Below are 18187 nucleotides of genomic sequence, written 5' to 3'. Positions count from 1 at the left end.
TCATATCATTTTTGATGTCCTTCTCTGTACCTTTTCTAATTTCGCTATATCTTTTTTTTTTCAGACAGAACCAGAATTGTATACAGTATTCGAGGTGCAACCATACCATGGAGCAATTCTCATCTTTGTTTTCCATTCCTTTCCTGATAATTCCTAATATTCTATTGAAAGATTAGGTTCTTATCTGCATAAACTTCTTTCTGTTAATCTTCTCAGGACTCCGTACATATTGTGAACAATCCATTCCTGCAAACTGGACTTGCAGAAGTGTGAATACTTACAAGCTATGAGCACCTCCCTCATGGAGGCAGAGCCCAGAGACCCCTTTCAGTTATGTCCCAAAGCAATCAAGCTCCACTAAAACAGAATACAAAGAAGGAGGGGAACGGGGAATGACCCCACATACATTACACAATTTTGTTCTGCTCTGTAACTAAGAAACAAGAATTAGAACAACGACGAACAGGAATTTGTATTAAACAGCCTTAGAGAACCAACTGTTGAGTGCTGTAAGTATTCACAGTTCTGCAATTCCAGTTCATGAGAACAGATGAATTATCATAATTACGAACTCCTGAGTGGATGTAACAGAATTGCATTTTTAGCTGCTGCTGCACACTGAGCAGAGTTTCAACATATCCTCAATGATGAAACCTAGATCCTTTTCCTTGGCGGTGTCTCCTAAATGAAACACTGCATCAGGTAGTCATAATTCAGGTTCTTCTTTCCCATGTGCATTGCTTTGCACATGCTCATATTTAACATCATCTGCCATTTTGATGCCCAGTCTCCCAAGGTCATCTTGCATTTTTTCACAGTCCTCTTGCAATTTAACAACTTTGAACAACTTTGTGTCATCAACAAATTTAATTATCTCACTGGTTATTCCTATCTCTAGATCATTGATAAATATGTTAAAAAGCAGCGGTCCCAGCAGAGACCCCTGGGGAGCCCCACTATTTACCCTCCTCCATTGAGAGCATTTACTATTTAAAAACAATCTCTCTTTTCTATCTTTTAACCAGTTCTTAATCCATAATAGGACATCCTTTCCTACGACTTTCTAATTTCCTCAGAAGTCTTTCATTAGGTACTTTATCAAATGCCTTTTCAAAATCCAAATGCACAATATCAGCTGGCTCACCTTTATCCACATGTTCATTCACACCTTTGAAAAAATGCAGAAGATTGGTGAGGCAAGATTTCCCTGGACTAAATTCATGTTGGCTTTGTTTCATGAATCCATGCTTATGCATATGCTCTGTAATTTTGTTTTTTATAATAGTGTCTATTTGCCCAGCACCAACATCAGACTCACTGGTATAAAATTTCCCCGATCACCTCAGGAACCCTTTCAAAAAATTGGCTTTACATTAGCTACCCTCCATTCTCCTAGCACCTGGTCGTAAATTTCTCGCACTGCAGATTATCAGCGCATTTGCTATTAATTTCTCTGCATTCCTGCAGATTAGCCAATAGCCTGTTTGCCATGAATTTTAATATTCTGTGCACCGATGCCTATTGCATGAGATAATTTATGGTTTATTCAGGCTCAATATACCTCTTTTTCCATGAATGGGTCAATGCAGTTTCAGTGTTCTCCCTAGCGTCTTTTAGCCGGGCGCTCCGCCCAGCTAATTTAGGTAACCACCCGGCTGTTTCCTCTGCTGCGGTCCCACCCCTGGAATAATATTGTTATGTGCATAATAATATCTGACCAAACACTAATATTGCTGTTAATAAGATGTCCGATTATGGTGTAAGTCTGTGATCAAGCATCTTAGTGGCTATTATTGATACAAAACAAATCCGAGCCACAATTGTTTTGAGCACCAGGGTTAAGTTGATCGTCTTTGTGTAGGGGGGGTCTTTTCTCGTTAGACTTGATCCGTTTAGTGCCCAGGTCCTGCTCCATCATGACAGCCGCCCTCCCGCTGGTTAATGACTCAGGCTGGGGGCAGGTGAGGAAGGAGGGAGGCGGCCGAAGTTCGGAAACAAAGCACAGAAGAGCAGAGTAGTCCAAGGCTTGCATCTAGCCTGGATACCGCTGCCCCCTGGCGGCCATCTTTACTTACCACTGCCGGCTTCAGGACGCAAGCAGTTGCTCAAACTGAGTCATCATGGAGTCATAGTCTCTCCCTCGTCTGTCGCTTTTTCAAGCAGCCCGCGGCTCTTGAGCTGGTCTCGTGAGATAAGACTTTGAGAGTGATTCAAGAAAGGTAGGGGAAAGGCGAAGCTCCACAGCGCACTTGGTTTCAAATTCCTCGTGAGAGGCAGGTGGTGCTGGATGGCGGCAAGGTTCATTGCAAGGTGAGGTGAGTGACCTGACTGACTGGGGAGCCGGCGAGGGACGAAATATGCAGTGACTCCAAGTTTTGTGTATTTTATTTTTGACTCATGCCTCTTTAGTGTTGTAATAGGTATGCTCCTGGGCTGTGCCTGGTAAATGTTATAACAGAACATAATGGTTCTCAGCCCAGTCCTCGGCACACTTTTAGCCAGTCGGGTTTTCAGGGACTAATTAGATCTACGCGTTTTGAAGGTACTGAAAGCAAAACTCACATGAGTTTCCATTTTCATAGGAGCCAGCTCACAGGTGCCAATGGGTGCTGATGATCCCCAATATTGAGCAAGCTCTTTGTATTGGATCTGGACAAAGGGGGGGGGGAAGAGAGACAGAAAAGAACCTTGAAGAGGAGCAGGAAAGCAGACTTGAACCAAAAGGGAGGGGGAAGACAGGGCAGATTCTGGGCTATAGGGGGTAGATAGGGGAATCACCCTGAACCCAGGGGAAAGAGATGCCAGGCCCTGGGGAGGGGGAAGACAGAGAGTGAGAGAGACAGAAAGACCTGGAACAAAGGTGGGAGGACTCAAAATGTTAACAGAAAGAAGCTAGAGAGAGGAGAAACCTGAAACAAAGAGGAGGAGGAAGAGAGGGGGCAGATGTTGGATTTGAGGGTGTATAGAGGGAAGAGAGAGAAAGAGACTGCAAAGAGGTGGAAAGAATCTGGACCAGGGAGGAAGGAAGGGGAGAGAGAACGAGAGATAGAGAAAGACCTGGAAGAAAAGAGAACAAATGCTAGACGTAGGGGGGGGGGGGAGGGGGGTTTGTAAGCAGAAGAAATCCAAAACCCAATAAAAAAGAATATCTAAATATGAAGCTGATTAAGAATTCTTCATATCCAGCCGGGTATATTGGGAGATTTGCACATTAAACCTAATAAGGCAATTAAATTTATGAAAAATTATTAATCAATTGTGTGCAAGGTCCTCAGTTAGCACAACTAAATTGTTGGGATGAACCCTGTGTGAACCCAAAGGGGTTATTTAAGCGTGTAACATCCCCAGACCTTTATGTGCAATCATGTTTAACATAAAGTGCAAAAATACACGAAAATAAAAATGTGCTGTAAACTCTCCAAAACACTCTTAGTGCCATGAAAATTGCTACAATTTCATATTTAATTAAAGGGTCATCAAGGAACTGAAAGGGACTATAGCTGAACTGCTTCAACTAATAGCAGATCTGTCAATCAAATCGGGAAAGATTCCGGAAGACTGGAAGTTGGCGAATGTTATGCCGATCTTCAAGAAAGGTTCGAGGGGAGATCCGGGTAACTAAAGACCAGTAAGTCTTACCTCGGTACCGGGAAAGATGGTACAGGCGCTGATAAAGGACAGCATCATTGATCACGTTGACGGACACAGGCTGATGAGTACCAGTCAGCACGGTTTCAGCAAAGGCAGATCATGTTTGACGAATTTGCTGCACTTCTTTGAGGAAGTAAACAGGCAGACAGACAAGGGCGAACCGGTCAACATTGTATATCTGTATTTTCAGAAGGCGTTTGGCAAGGTTCCGCATGAACAACTACTTCGGAAAATTGCGAGCCATGGAATCGAGGGTGAAATACTCACGTGGATTAAAAACTGGCTGGAGCATAGGAAACAGAGAGTGGGGGTAAATGGACAATATTCAGACAGGAAAGATGGTTGAGGCGCTGATCAAAGATAGCATAGTCCGGCACCTAGACACACACGACCTGATGAGAGCCAGTCAACATGGGTTCAGGAAAGGGAATCATGTTTGATGAACCTACTTCAATTTTTTGAGACAGTGAACAAATTGATAGTGGAGAACCGGTGGATATTGTATACTTGGGATTTTCAGAAAGTGTTCGACAAGGTTCCACATGTAAGACTTCTCAGGAAATTACAAGGCCATGGAATAGAGGGAGATATACTAAGATGGATAGGCAAATGGCTAGAGAACAGAAAACAGAGAGTGGGCATAAATGGGAAGTTCTCAGAATGGGGAAAAGTGACTAGCGATGTACCCCAGGGCTCGGTACTTGGACCCATCTTATTTAATATTTTCATATATAACCTGGAAGAAGGAACATCCAGTGAAATCATCAAGTTTGCATACGACACAAAGCTATGCTGGGCAATCAGATCGCAGAAGGACAGCGAGGAACTCCAGAGCGACTTGAATCAATTGGAGAAGTGGGCAGATAAATGACAGATGAATTTTAATGTGGAAAAATGCAAAGTAATGCATTTAGGCAGAAAAAATAAAGATCACAAGTATAGTATGTCAGGTGTAACTCTGGGAAAGACTGAACAGGAAAAGGACCTGGGTGTACTGACGGAATCCATCCAAGGGTTCTGAAGGAACTAATGGAGGAGATAGCAGAACTACTGCAGCAAATTTGCAACCTATCCCTGAAAATAGGCGTGATCCAGGAGGATTGGAAGACAGCCAACGTCACGCCCATCTTTAAAAAGGGATCAAGAGGTGAAACTACAGACTGGTGAGCCTGACCTCGGTTCCGAGGAAAATGGCGGAAGCACTGATAAAAGAAAACATCGATGAACATCTTGAAAGAAACGAACTTCTGATAACCAGCCAACATGGTTTCTGCAGGGGGAGATCATGTCTGACTAACTTATTGCACTTCTTCGAGGGAATTAAACGGATGGACAGAGGAGACCCCATAGACATCATATACCTAGATTTCCAGAAAGCCTTTGACAAGGTGCCTCATGAACGTCTGCTCCGGAAACTGAAGAACCATGGGATGGACAGAGACATATATAGATGGATCAGAAACTGGTTAGCGGGTAGGAAACAGAGGGTAGGGGTGAAGGGCCACTACTCGGACTGGAGGAAGGTCACGAGTGGTGTTCCGCAGGGCTCGGTGCTCGGACCGCTGCTATTTAATATATTCATAAATGATCTAGAAACAGGGACGAAGTGTGAGATAATAAAATTTGCGGACGACACCAAACTATTTAGTGGAGCTCGGACTAAAGAGGACTGTGAAGAATTGCAAAGGGACTTGAACAAACTAGGGGAATGGGCAACGAGATGGCAGATGAAATTATTGAATGAGAGTACCCAAGAAAGGGACTTGGGGGTAATGGTGGACTTGACAATGAAGCCGACGGCACAGTGCGCAGCAGCTGCTAAGAGAGCGAATAGAATGCTAGGTATAATCAAGAAGGGTATTACAACCAGAATGAAAGAAGTTATCCTGCCGTTGTATCGGGCGATGGTGCGTCCGCATCTGGAGTACTGCGTCCAATATTGGTCGCTGTACCTTAAGAAGGATATGGCATTACTCGAGAGGGTTCAGAGGAGAACGATACGTCTGATAAAAGGGATGGAAAATCTTTCATACGCTGAGAGATTGGAGAAACTGGGTCTCTTTTCCCTGGAGAAGAGGAGATGAAGAGGGGATATGATAGAGACTTACAAGATCATGAAGGGCATAGAGAGAGTAGAGAGGGACAGATTCTTCAAACATTCAAAAAATAAAAGAACAAGAGGGCATTCGGAAAAGTTGAAAGGGGACAGATTCAAAACAAATGCTAGGAAGTTCTTCTTTACCCAACGTGTGGTGGACACCTGGAATGCGCTTCCAGAGGAAGTAATAGGGCAGAGTACGGTACTGAGGTTTCCTGCTGGAAAAGGGGATAGAAGGGTATAGATAGAGGATTACTGCACAGGTTCTGGACCTGTTGGGCCGCCGCGTGAGCGGGCTGCTGGACACGATGGACCTCAGGTCTGACCCAGTGGAGGAATTGCTTATGTTCTTGTGAAACCGTTGGCGCAATGTGCGTCAGCGGCGAAGAAAGCAAATAGAATGCTAGGCATGATAAAGAAGGGAATTACGAATAGATCAGATAATAGCGCCCTACAGAGCCATGGTCAGACCGCACCTGGAATACTGCGTCCAGCATTGGTCTCCATACCTAAAGAAGGATAGAGAGGGTGGCAGAGACGAGCAATGAAGCTAGTGAAAGGTATGGAGAACCTGGACTACGAGGAATGACTTAGGAGACTGAGGTTGTTCTCTCCTGAGAAGAGGATACTGCGAGGGGATCTGATCGAGACTTTCAAAATACTGAAAGGATTCAACAAAATGGAGCAGGGAAAGCAGTTATTTACAATGTCCAATGCGACACGGACAAGAGGACATAGACTGAAGCTGAGGGGGGACAGGTCCAGGACAAATATCAGGAAGTTCTGTTTCACGCAGCGAGTGGTGGACACCTGGAATGCTCTCCCAGAGGAAGTAATTGCAGAATCCACCGTTCTAGGATTTAAGGGTAAACTAGATGCACATCTCCTTAAGAGTCAAACCAAAGCACTATAAATGAATGAATATAGGTGCTTACTTCATATATCAATGTAGTAGCTAGGAAATAATTTCTTTCCTGCTAAACAAGCAACCATATTAGATTTTTACTGACCCTCAGTGGCACCACTCAGGACTCAAACCTTTCATTGTCCTGAGCTTTACGTGTCTGCTCGTCACTGGGTCTAATGATCTTTTTCATAGAGATAAATGTTTTTTAGACTTTTTAACTTTTTATATTTATATTTTTATACTTAGCTTAAAGCTGTGGCTAAGTCCTCTTGGCTTGAGATGTCAGCGTTTATAAGGGATGTCAAAGCCGACATGTTTCGCCTAAATAGCTTTTTCAAGGCTTCATCCCTCATCACCACCGACTACCACTGTAACCGCCAATTCTTTAAAGAATTGGCGGTTACAGTGGTAGTCAGTGGTGAAGAAGGATGAAGCCTTGAAAAAGATATTTAGGCGAAACATGTCGGCTTTGACATCCCTTATAAACGCTGACATCTCGAGCCAAGAGGACTTAGCCACAGCTTTAAGCTAAGTATAAAAATATAAATATAAAAAGTTAAAAAGTCTAAAAAACATTTATCTCTATGAAAAAGATCATTAGACCCAGTGACGAGCAGACACGTAAAGCTCAGGACAATGAAAGGTTTGAGTCCTGAGTGGTGCCACTGAGGGTCAGTAAAAATCTAATATGGTTGCTTGTTTAGCAGGAAAGAAATTATTTCCTAGCTACTACATTGTCATCTCCTTAAGAGTGGCATAGAGTGATATGGGTAAGGGTAAATTAGATGCACATCTCCCTTGAGAAGCATACAGTGATATGGGGACTAAAACCATGCCAGGGTACACCTGGCGGGGCCTCAGCGTGTGCGGATCACCAGACTTGATGGACCCAGGGTCTGATCCAGAGATGGCAATTCTTATGTCACCAGTGGGGTGCCGCAAGGCTCAGTGTTTGGATCCGTGCTCTTCAACATCTTTATAAACGACCTGGACATTGCTACGAAGAGTGAGGTGATTAAATTTGCGGACAATACAAAGTTATTCAGAATAGTGAGGACGCGAGGGGATTGCGAAGATCTGCAAACTCGAGAAATGGGCATCGACATAGCAAATGAGGTTCAACGTAGATAAGTGTAAAGTGATGCATGTCGGTAACAAAAATCTCATGCACGAATATAGGATGTACGGGGCGGTTCTTGGAGAGGACTCCCAGGAAAGAGACTTGGGAGTTCTGATCGACAAGTCAATGAAAGTGTTGCTGAAAGAAAGGATAGTGTACTTCCTTGAATCTAATGGGTTACAGGATCAGAGGCAACATGGCTTTACAAAAGGTAAATCGTGCCAAACGAACCTGATTGAATTTTTTGATTGGGTGACCAGACAGCTGGATTGAGGACATATGCTAGATGTAATTTACTTGGATTTCAGCAAAGCCTTTGATACAGTTCCTCATAGGAGGCTGTTGAACAAACTTGAAGGGCTGAAGTTAGGACCCAAAGTGGTGAACTGGGTCAGAAACTGGCTGTCGGACAGACGCCAGAGGGTGGTGGTTAATGGAAGTCGCTCGAAGGAAGGAAAGGTGACTAGTGGAGTCCCTCAGGGTTCGGTGCTGGGGCCAATCCTGTTCAATATGTATGTGAGTGACATTGCTGAAGGGTTAGAAGGAAAAGTGTGCCTTTTTGCAGATGATACCAAGATTTGTAACAGAGTAGACACCGAAGAGGGAGTGGAAAATATGAAAAAGGATCTGCAAAAGTTAGAGAAATGGTCTAATGCCTGGCAACTAAAATTCAATGCAAAGAAATGCAGAGTAATGCATTTGAGGATTACTAATAGGAAGGAACCATATATGCTGGGAGGAGAGAAGCTGATATGCACGGACGGGGAGAGGGACCTTGGGGTGATAGTGTTCGAAGATCTAAAGGCAAAAAAACAGTGTGACAAGGCAGTGGCTGCTGCCAGAAGGATGCTGGGCTGTATAAAGAGAGGCGTAGTCAGTAGAAGGAAGAAGGTGTTGATGCCCCTGTACAGGTCATTGGTGAGGCCCCACTTGGAGTATTGTGTTCAGTTTTGGAGACCGTATCTGGCGAAAGACGTAAGAAGACTTGAGGCGGTCCAGAGGAGGGCGACAAAAATGATAGGAGGCTTGCCCCAGAAGACGTATGAGGAGAGACTGGAAGCCCTGAATATGTATACCCTAGAGGAAAGGAGAGACAGGGGAGATATGATTCAGACGTTCAAATACTTGAAGGGTATTAACGTAGAACAAAATCTTTTCCAGAGAAAGGAAAATGGTAAAACCAGAGGACATAATTTGAGGTTGAGGGGTGGTAGATTCAGGGGCAATGTTAGGAAATTCTACTTTACGGAGAGGGTAGTGGATGCCTGGAATGCGCTCCCGAGAGAGGTGGTGGAGAGTAAAACTGTGACTGAGTTCAAAGAAGCGTGGGATGAACACAGAAGATTTAGAATCAGAAAATAATATTAAATATTGAACTAGGCCAGTTACTGGGCAGACTTGCACGGTCTGTGTATGGCCGTTTGGTGGAGGATGGCAGGGGAGGGCTTCAATGGCTGGGAGGGTGTAAGTCTTAACAGAGATTTTGGCAGTTGGAACCCAAGCACAGTACCGGGTAAAGCTTTGGATTCTTGCCCAGAAATAACTAAGAAGAAAAATTTAAAAAAAAAATAAAATTTAAATTGAATCAGGTTGGGCAGACTGGATGGACCATTCGGGTCTTTATCTGCCGTCATCTACTATGTTACTATGTTACATCTGCGCAATGTGCGGTGGCGGTGAAAAGGGCGAACATAATGCTAGGAATGATAAAGAAGGGGATCACAAACAGATTGGAGAAGGTTATCATGTAGCTGTTCCAAGCCATGGTGCACCCTCACCTGGAGTACTGCGTCCAGTAGAGAGTTGCGCAGGGACAGAAATCCCACCCTCCCTCCGACGTCAGCACTGACATCGTGGAAGACTTCCGATCAGCTGTGTGCTGCAGCAGGGCAGGTAGGGAAAAGAAGACGAGCCTCACGGCTTGAGTGCATCCAACTCCACAGGAACTCCATGACCCTAGGGGGCATCCCCACAGGATCCACGTGACCCTAGGGGGCGTCCCCACAGGATCCCCGTGACCCGAAGGGGGAACCCGCGGGTCCCGTGGGATTCCAGTCATCCCCGTTCCCGTGCAGCTCTCTAGCGTCCAGCACTGGTCGTCATACTTGAAGAAGGACACGGTACTACTTGAAAGGGTCCAGAGAAGAGCGACTAAAATGGTTAAGGGGTTGGAGGAGTTGCCGTACAGTGAGAGATTGGAGAAACTGGGCCTCTTCTCCCTTGAAATGAGGAGACTGAGAGGGGACATGATCAAAACGTTCAAGATACTGAAGGGAATAAACTTAGTAGATAAAGACAGGTTTTTCACCCTCTCCAAGGTAGGAAGAACGAGAGGGCACTCTAAAGCTGAAAGGAGATAGATTCCGTACAAATGTGAGGAAGTTCTTCTTCACCCAGAGAGGGGTAGACAACTGGAACGCTCTTCCTGAGTCTGTTATAGGGGAAAACACCCTCCAGGAATTCAAGACAAAGATGGACAAGATCCTGCTAAACTGAAACATATGCAGGTGAGGCTTGGCTTATTTAGAGCACTGGTCTTTGACCTGAGGGCCGCCGCGTGAGCGGACTGCTGGGCAGGATGGACCACCGATCTGACCCAGCAGCGGCAATTCTTATGTTTTTTTGGTTCAACTTCCCTGATGTTCTCCCCTCATATCCAGACATTTTTTTCAAAAGCAGACAAAAGAGGCCTGGACCAAAGGGGAAAGACAGGAGACAGATGCTGGACTTTGGGAGGTGCAGACAGAAGAGACAGAGGGGGAGAGATCCTGAGGAAGAACAGTGAGATGCAAGATCATAAGAGAGAGAGGGAGACATGTTGCCAATAGGGGTGGAGGAGAGAGGAAGAAAAGTTGGTCTCATGGAGGGACAGAGAGAGATGTTGGTTGGGGAAGGAAATGAGGTCTGGAGGAAAGAAATCATGCAGGAGGCAGAAATAAAAAATTGTTGGATGCTCAGTTAGAAGGAAGTCCAACCAGAAACTAATTAAATCACCAGACAACAAAAGTAGGAAAAATGATTTTATTTTCAATTTAGTGATCGAAATGTGCTATCTATATTTTACACTATATTTGTCAATTTTTCTATAGTTGTTACTGAGGTGACATTGAAAAATAAAATAAATATAAATAATTAACATTTTCTCTGCATACATTGTGCTTTGTGGTTTTTTTTTAATTTTGTGGTTACCATTATGAATTAGTAAGATTATATTGTGTGTACATGAAAAATTAGTGGAAGAAATTGCACTACAATTAGTACTATTATAATGGGGGTGAGGTCAGGGGTGGAGCTTGGGCTGGGGGTACTCGGTTGGTATTTGTTAGACTTAGGGGTACTTGGCTTGAAGAAGTTGAGAAACACTGGTCTAGGTGACTATGTAGTTCACTCAGTAAGGGCCCCTTTTACAAAACCACAGTAGCGATTCTCCCATGGCAAATGCACCAAAGTCCATTCAATTCCTGTGGGCTTCAGTGCATTTGCTGTGGCAGAATTGCTATCACAACTTTGTATAAGGAGTCCTAAGGCAGGAACTACTGTCTCTGTGCTATGTCAAACAAAAACCAGATTGCCGGGGATACAAAACATTAACTGATTCAACATGAGTTTGAAGTTGGTTGAATACCACTCTCTCAAGTACAGTAGTTTTGAAAGAAATGGAAGGTTTGATACTGGTCAGTAGTTATTTGGAATAAGAGGATCTGTATTACTTTTTTTCAAGGGTGGCTTAAATGTTACTGGAACACTGCCTAAGTGTCAAACCTTAAAAAAGAAAGTCATATTGAGCATTGGAAAATAATTACCGGTAATAACAATTAACTAATAAAAATAGTGCACATTTAATTTTCCTCACCACCAAATTTCCCTGTCCTGCTCCACCCGGCTACTTTTTCGTGCCACACGGCTGGAAAAAATTTCTGGGGAGAACACTGAGTTTACATTATAAAATTTACCAAAAAAGAATGCCATTAAAAGACAGACCACGTTCATACATAGAAATATGTCAGCAGATAAAGGCCAAACAACCCATCTAATCTTCATATAAGCAGCATCCATTATCTCCTCTCCTAAGGGATCCCATATGCCTGTCCTATGCTTTCTTGAATTCAGACACAGTCTCCACCACCTCTAATGGGAGAGTCTGAAGACTACTTCATGCATCTACCACCCCTTCTGTAAAAAAGTATTTCCTTAGATTACCTGAGTCTCTCACCTCTTAACTTCATTCTATGCCCTCTCATTTCAGAGTTTCCATTCAAATGCACATTTATGCTATGCAGATATTTAAACATTTCAATTGTATCTCCCCTCTCCTGCCTTTCCTCCAAAGTAAACACATTGAAATCTTTACGTCTGTCCCTGTACATATTGTGACTTAGACCACCAACCAGTTTAGTAGCTTTCCTCTGGACCAACTCTATCCTGTTTTTATCTTTATGAAGATGTGGTTTCCAGAATTGCACACAATATTCTAAATGAGGTCTCACCAGAGTCTTATACAGGGGCATCAATACCTTCTTTTTCCTACTGCCAACTCCTCTCCCTATGCGCCCAAACATCCTCCTAGCTTTTAAAATCACCTTTTCAACCTATTTGGCTACCTTAAGATCATCACATCCTTATCACACCAAAGTCCCGCTCCTCTTTCGTGCACAAAAAGTTTTTCACCACCTAAACTATATCATTCCCTTGGGTTTTTGTAACCCAAATTCATGACCTTGCATTTCTTAGCATTAACTTTTAGTAGCCAGCTTTCAGACCACTTCTCAAGGTTCACTAGGTCCTTCCTCATGTTATCTACACCACAGTTCTTCAACCGCCGGTCTGCAGACCGGTGTCGGTCCGCAAAAAAATCTTGCCGGTGCGCGAAGGATTCAGGTCCCCACCGCAATGAAAGGTGCCGGCGTCAGCTGACTTGCAACTTCCTGTTGCCATCGCTGTGCCGGGACTCCTGCCTTCGCCGGGACTCTTGCCGCGTATGCTTCCTGCCTTGTCTCCGCACCTCCCGGCCAGCAGCGGCAGCTCTGTGTGCTTTTAACTTCAGCACAGAGCTGCCCCTAAGCAGTAGTTTAGCGCGGTTTCATGAGGCAGCCTCAGGACCTTTGCTAGGCCGGCCTGCTTCGATGATGCGATGTGGGCCGGCCTAGCAAAGGCCCCGAGGCTGCCTCATGAAACCGCGCTAAACTACTGCTTAGGGGCAGCTCTGTGCCAAAGATAAAAGCACACAGAGCTGCCGCTTGCCTAAAGACTCTTGGGCCGCTGAAGGAGGGTAAAGAGCAGCTGTCCTGGAGGTTTCCCTTCCTCTCACCTTTGCAGGTCCCTTTTTTCCACCCTTTTTTTTTCTTCAAACGGCATCGACATCAAGTAAGTTCCACTGTTCTTTGCAAGCGGTTCTGCTCGGCCAAAGCTTCCCTTCTGACATGAGCTACCCTCAGGGGAAAGAAAGTGACCCGCAAAGGTGAGGGGAAGGGGGGCAGATGATGGAAGTTGGAGGGGGGTAGAGAGAAGGGGCAGATGATGGAATGGAGGAGATGAGAGAGAGAGAAGGGGATAGATGATGGAAGTGAGAAGAAGGGAGAGAGAGAAGGCAGATGGATGTCAGTTGAGAGGGGAGAGCAGATGCTGAATGGAAGTGGGGAAAGAACACATACTGGATGGAAGAAGGAGATAAATAAAGGGGGAAGAAAATAGTAAGATAATGGAGGGGTGAGGGAAAGCGGTGACAAGCTGTGGGTAGACACAGTGAAAAGAGGGAAACAGGAGTAAATAGTAAGAAAGAATTTAATTTAGATGAAGGCAGAAAATAGAGAAGGAAGACCAGAGAAGAAAAGGGAAGAGAGAGCAGAGAACGATATCAGATCTGAGTGGAGGAAATGAAAAGAGAGAGATGCTAAAAACCACAGGGGGGAGGGAAGGACAGAGATGCCAGACCATGAGAGGAACAGAAGGAAGATGATGGATGCCAGACCAAATTGGGGGGGGGGGCAGGAAGAGAGATGGCAAGGAAAGACAGACAGTGAATGGAAGGGGCAGATGCTGGACTGAAGAGACAGAGAAGGTAATCATGCCGCTGTACCGGGCCATGGTACGCCCTCACCTGGAGTACTGCGTCCAGCACTGGTCACCGTACACGAAGAAGGACACGGTACTACTCGAAAGGGTCCAGAGAAGAGCGACTAAGATGGTTAAGGGATTGGAGGAGCTGCCGTACAGCGAAAGATTAGAGAAACTGGGCCTCTTCTCCCTCGAACAGAGGAGATTAAGAGGGGACATGTTCGAAACATTCAAGATACTGAAGGGAATAGACTTAGTAGAGAAAGACACTATTCACCCTCTCCAAGGTAGGGAGAACGAGAGGGCACTCTCTAAAGTTGAAAGGGGATAGATTCCATACAAACGTAAGGAAGTTCTTCTTCACCCAGATAGTGGTAGAAAGCTGGAACGCTCTTCCAGAGGCTGTTATAGGGGAAAACACCCTCCAAGGATTCAAGACAAAGTTAGACAAGTTCCTGCTGAACAAGAACGTGCGCTAGTAGGGCTAGTCTCAGTTAGGGTGCTGGTCTTAGACCAGAGGGCCGCCGCATGATGGACCACTGGTCTTACCCAGTAGTGGCAATTCTTATGTTCTTAGGGCAGACGCTGGATGGAAGAGAGTGAAAAGGCAATGAAAGCAGAAACCAGAGACGACAAAAGGTAGAAAAAAAAATTTTATTTCTATCTTGTGATTCAAATATATTAGATTTGAAATATGTATCTTGCTAGACATAACTGGGGAGACCAAAGCCCAGGCAGTGCTTCTTTAGCTTCCAGCTGGCTTAGGGCTCTCTCTGACCAGGGGGCAGTTGCCCTAGTTCCACTCCCCTAACACCATTTCTGTCATGTGTGACTGTGGTATTCTGTTACATGATATTTGTGTAGCATTCTGTAATAATTTGGCTTATTCAGTTTTCTTGATAGTAGAGGGGATATATGTGAAGGGGAGGGGAGACAGGGGTTTTGTTGATCTTTGCCCTGTATTATTTGTATTTATAAAATGACAATTGTATAGAATATTGTTTCTTTTTATACTTTAATAAAATATGTTCAATATAAAATCATAACTATTTGAGGCTTGTGCTGATGGGATCAGATGGTTTGTGGGACACGGTTCTGCTAGGGGACTTCAATATGCCCGATGCTGATTGGAAGACACTTTCTGCTACTACCAGCGGCAGCAGAAGGCTTTTAACCTCCATAAAAGGGGTGCGACTCAAACAAATGGTGCTGGAGCCCACCAGAGATCAGGCGACACTGGACCTGTTACTCACCAATGGAGAAAGCGTTTCAGAAGTTTCGGTAGGCGATACCCTAGCCTCCAGCGACCACAACATGGTATGGTTCAACATCAAGATAGGCTTCACTAGATCAAACACAGCAACAAAGGTCCTCGACTTTCGGGGCACTGACTTTAAACGCATGGGAGACTTCATCCATCAGGCGCTACAAAACCAAGCTGAAACCAATAATGTAGAGGCTATGTGGTCAATCCTGAAATGCACCTTGCATGAGGCAACAAACCGCTATACAAAAACAGTAAGCAAACGACGGAGGAAGAACAAGCCCCAGTGGTTCTCTGCAGAGATCTTGGATCTTGTCAAGGAAAAGAAAAAAGCTTTTATTTCCTACAAGCATACTGAAAACAGGGTGTCAAAAGAAGATTATCTGACCAGGTCTAAAGCAGTCAAAGCGGCAGTCAGAGAGGCCAAGACTCAAACAGAAGAACAACTAGCGAAAAACATTAAAAAAGGGGATAAATCCTTCTTCAGATACATTAGCGACAGGAAACGAAACACAGATGGGATAGTACGTCTCAGGAAAACAGACGGGACCTATGCAGAAACGGATTCTGATAAAGCCAAACTACTAAATGAATACTTTTGCTCAGTCTTTACTTGTGAGGCGCCGGGGACCGGTCCACAACTGCAGGCAAGGAAAACCTCGGAAGACCCGTTTCAAAATTTCAAGTTTACACCCAGCAGCGTCCATGGCGAACTATCAAAACTCAAGGTGAACAAAGCCATGGGACCGGACAATCTACACCCCAGGATTCTTAGGGAGTTGTGTGATGTGCTGGCGGAACCGCTATCCGTGCTGTTCAATCTTTCCCTAAGTACCGGAAAAGTCCCCATGGACTGGAAAACAGCTAACGTCATTCCATTGCACAAAAAAGGTTGCAGAACGGACGCTGCGAATTACAGACCGGTCAGTCTCACCTCAATAGTGAGCAAACTCATGGAAAGACTTATTAAACACAAATTAGATACGATCCTGACCGAGGAGAATCTACAGGATCCCCAGCAGCATGGATTCACAAAGGGAAGGTCCTGTCAATCCAATCTGATCAGCTTCTTTGACTGGGTTACAAGGAAACTGGATATGGGGAAGTCTCTAGACGTCGTGTACTTGGATTTCAGCAAAGCTTTTGATAGCGTCCCGCACCGCAGATTGTTGAGAAAGATGACTTCGATGGGATTGGGAGTGATATTGACGACATGGGTCAATGACTGGTTAAGCGGTAGAATCCAGAGGGTAGTGGTTAACGGCACCCCCTCCAATACATCGGAGGTGACCAGTGGAGTGCCACAGGGATGGGTCTTGGGACCGATCCTTTTCAACATATACATAAGAGACCTGACTCAAGGGCTGCAAGGTAAAATAACACTATTCGCTGACGACGCCAAATTATGCAACATAGTAAATAACAGCACCTTGCCCGACAGTATGGAACAGGACCTGCTCTTATTGGAACATTGGTCCTCGACTTGGCAGCTAGGCTTTAATGCCAAAAAATGTAAGGTCATGCACCTTGGCAGCAAAAACCCGTGCAGAACTTACACTCTGAATGGTGAGACCTTAGCTAGGTCTAGGGCAGAACGTGATTTGGGAGTAATCATTAGTGAAAACATGAAAACTACCAAGCAGGTGGAGAAAGCTGCATCCAAGGCTAGACAAATGGTGGGATGCATCCGTAGAGGTTTCGTCAGCCGGAGGCCCGAAGTCATAATGCCCCTGTACAGATCCATGGTGAGACCTCATCTTGAATATTGTGTTCAATTCTGGAGACCACATTATCAAAAAGATGTGCGGAGAATCGAGTCGGTTCAGCGAATGACCACCAGGATGGTCTCGGGACTCAAGAACCTCCCATATGAGGAAAGACTGAATAAACTGCAACTATACTCGCTCGAGGAACGTAGAGAGAGGGGGGACATGATTGAGACTTTTAAATATATCACGGGCCGCATCGAGGTGGAAGACGATATCTTCTTTCTTAAAGGACCTTCAACCACAAGAGGTCATCCGCTGAAAATCAAAGGTGGGCAATTTCATGGCGACGCCAGGAAGTATTTCTTCACCGAAAGGTCGATCATTGGAATGGACTTCCATTGCAGGTGATTAACGCCAGCAGCGTGCTCGATTTCAAAAAGAAATGGGATATGTATGTGGGATCTCTAGCCGGATGAAGTCTGGGGGTGGGTTATTAGCGTGGGCAGACTTGATGGGCTACAGCCCTTTTCTGCCGTCATATTCTATGTTTCTATGAGCTCGCGGGGACGGGGCGGCGATGGTTTTTTTAAAAAAATTTCAGTCTTAGTAGTTTGCCGGTCCACGAAATAATTATTTTATTTCCGCCGGTCCATAGGTGTAAAAAGGTTGAAGAATACTGATCTACACCATCAGGTTTGTCTACTCTATTGCAGATTTTGGTATCATCAGCAAAATGGCAAATCTTACCAGTCAGCCCTTCAGCAGTACTGCTTACAAAACTTTTAAAAAGAACAGGACAAGAAACCAAACCTTGAGACACATCACTTGTAACATCCATTTCCTCTGTTGCCTTCTACTCAACCAGTTCCTGATCCAGTCTGTCACTTTGGGACCCATCCCAAAGGCACTCAGTTTATTTATTAGATAGCCTATATATATGGGTTTTGCAAGTGGGACCACGAGAACTGATGGCAAAGCCATGCAGGAAGCAGCATGAGGCCGGGCTGAGATCGAAAAGATCGCTCCTGTCCTGTACCGTACCGCTGGCCGCGAGGTTTGAGGAGGTAGCCATCCAGCGAGAGAGATAAGGGGGGGATGATTTTAAAAAACAGTATAGGCCGCCCTGGTTACTGGTAGATAAGCCGCGGCTAATACAATGGGGTGGCTTATCTACCAGTTTCAAAACTTACATAGGCATTTTCTGCGGCCTATACATGGGAGTAGCCTATATGTGAGGAAAACGGTAATGGTTCTCATTTTATATTTAAGCATTCAAATTAAGACAACAGGAAAGGCCACTCACCTGAGATGCCCCAGTCCTCTGGAAGGTAAGGAATTAGATCTGCAAGAAAGCATACAAGGTAAGAAAAAGATTACTTAATAT

At 44.8% G+C, this 18187-nt stretch overlaps 1 protein-coding gene across 1 annotated transcript in view; it reads right to left on the bottom strand.

The window, feature by feature from the left end:
* RELA (RELA proto-oncogene, NF-kB subunit) overlaps window positions 1-18187 on the bottom strand; it is a 67388-nt gene that overhangs the window by 34588 nt on the left and 14613 nt on the right. The window contains exon 2 of the mRNA XM_033956644.1: window positions 18107-18145. Within this exon, the coding sequence (XP_033812535.1) occupies window positions 18107-18145 (39 nt within the window). The remainder of the gene's footprint in view (window positions 1-18106; window positions 18146-18187) is intronic.

The sequence above is a fragment of the Geotrypetes seraphini genome, chromosome 8 (assembly GCF_902459505.1).
Source record: "Geotrypetes seraphini chromosome 8, aGeoSer1.1, whole genome shotgun sequence".
Lineage (NCBI taxonomy): Eukaryota > Metazoa > Chordata > Amphibia > Gymnophiona > Dermophiidae > Geotrypetes > Geotrypetes seraphini.
This window is presented reverse-complemented; position numbering and strand designations above follow the sequence as displayed.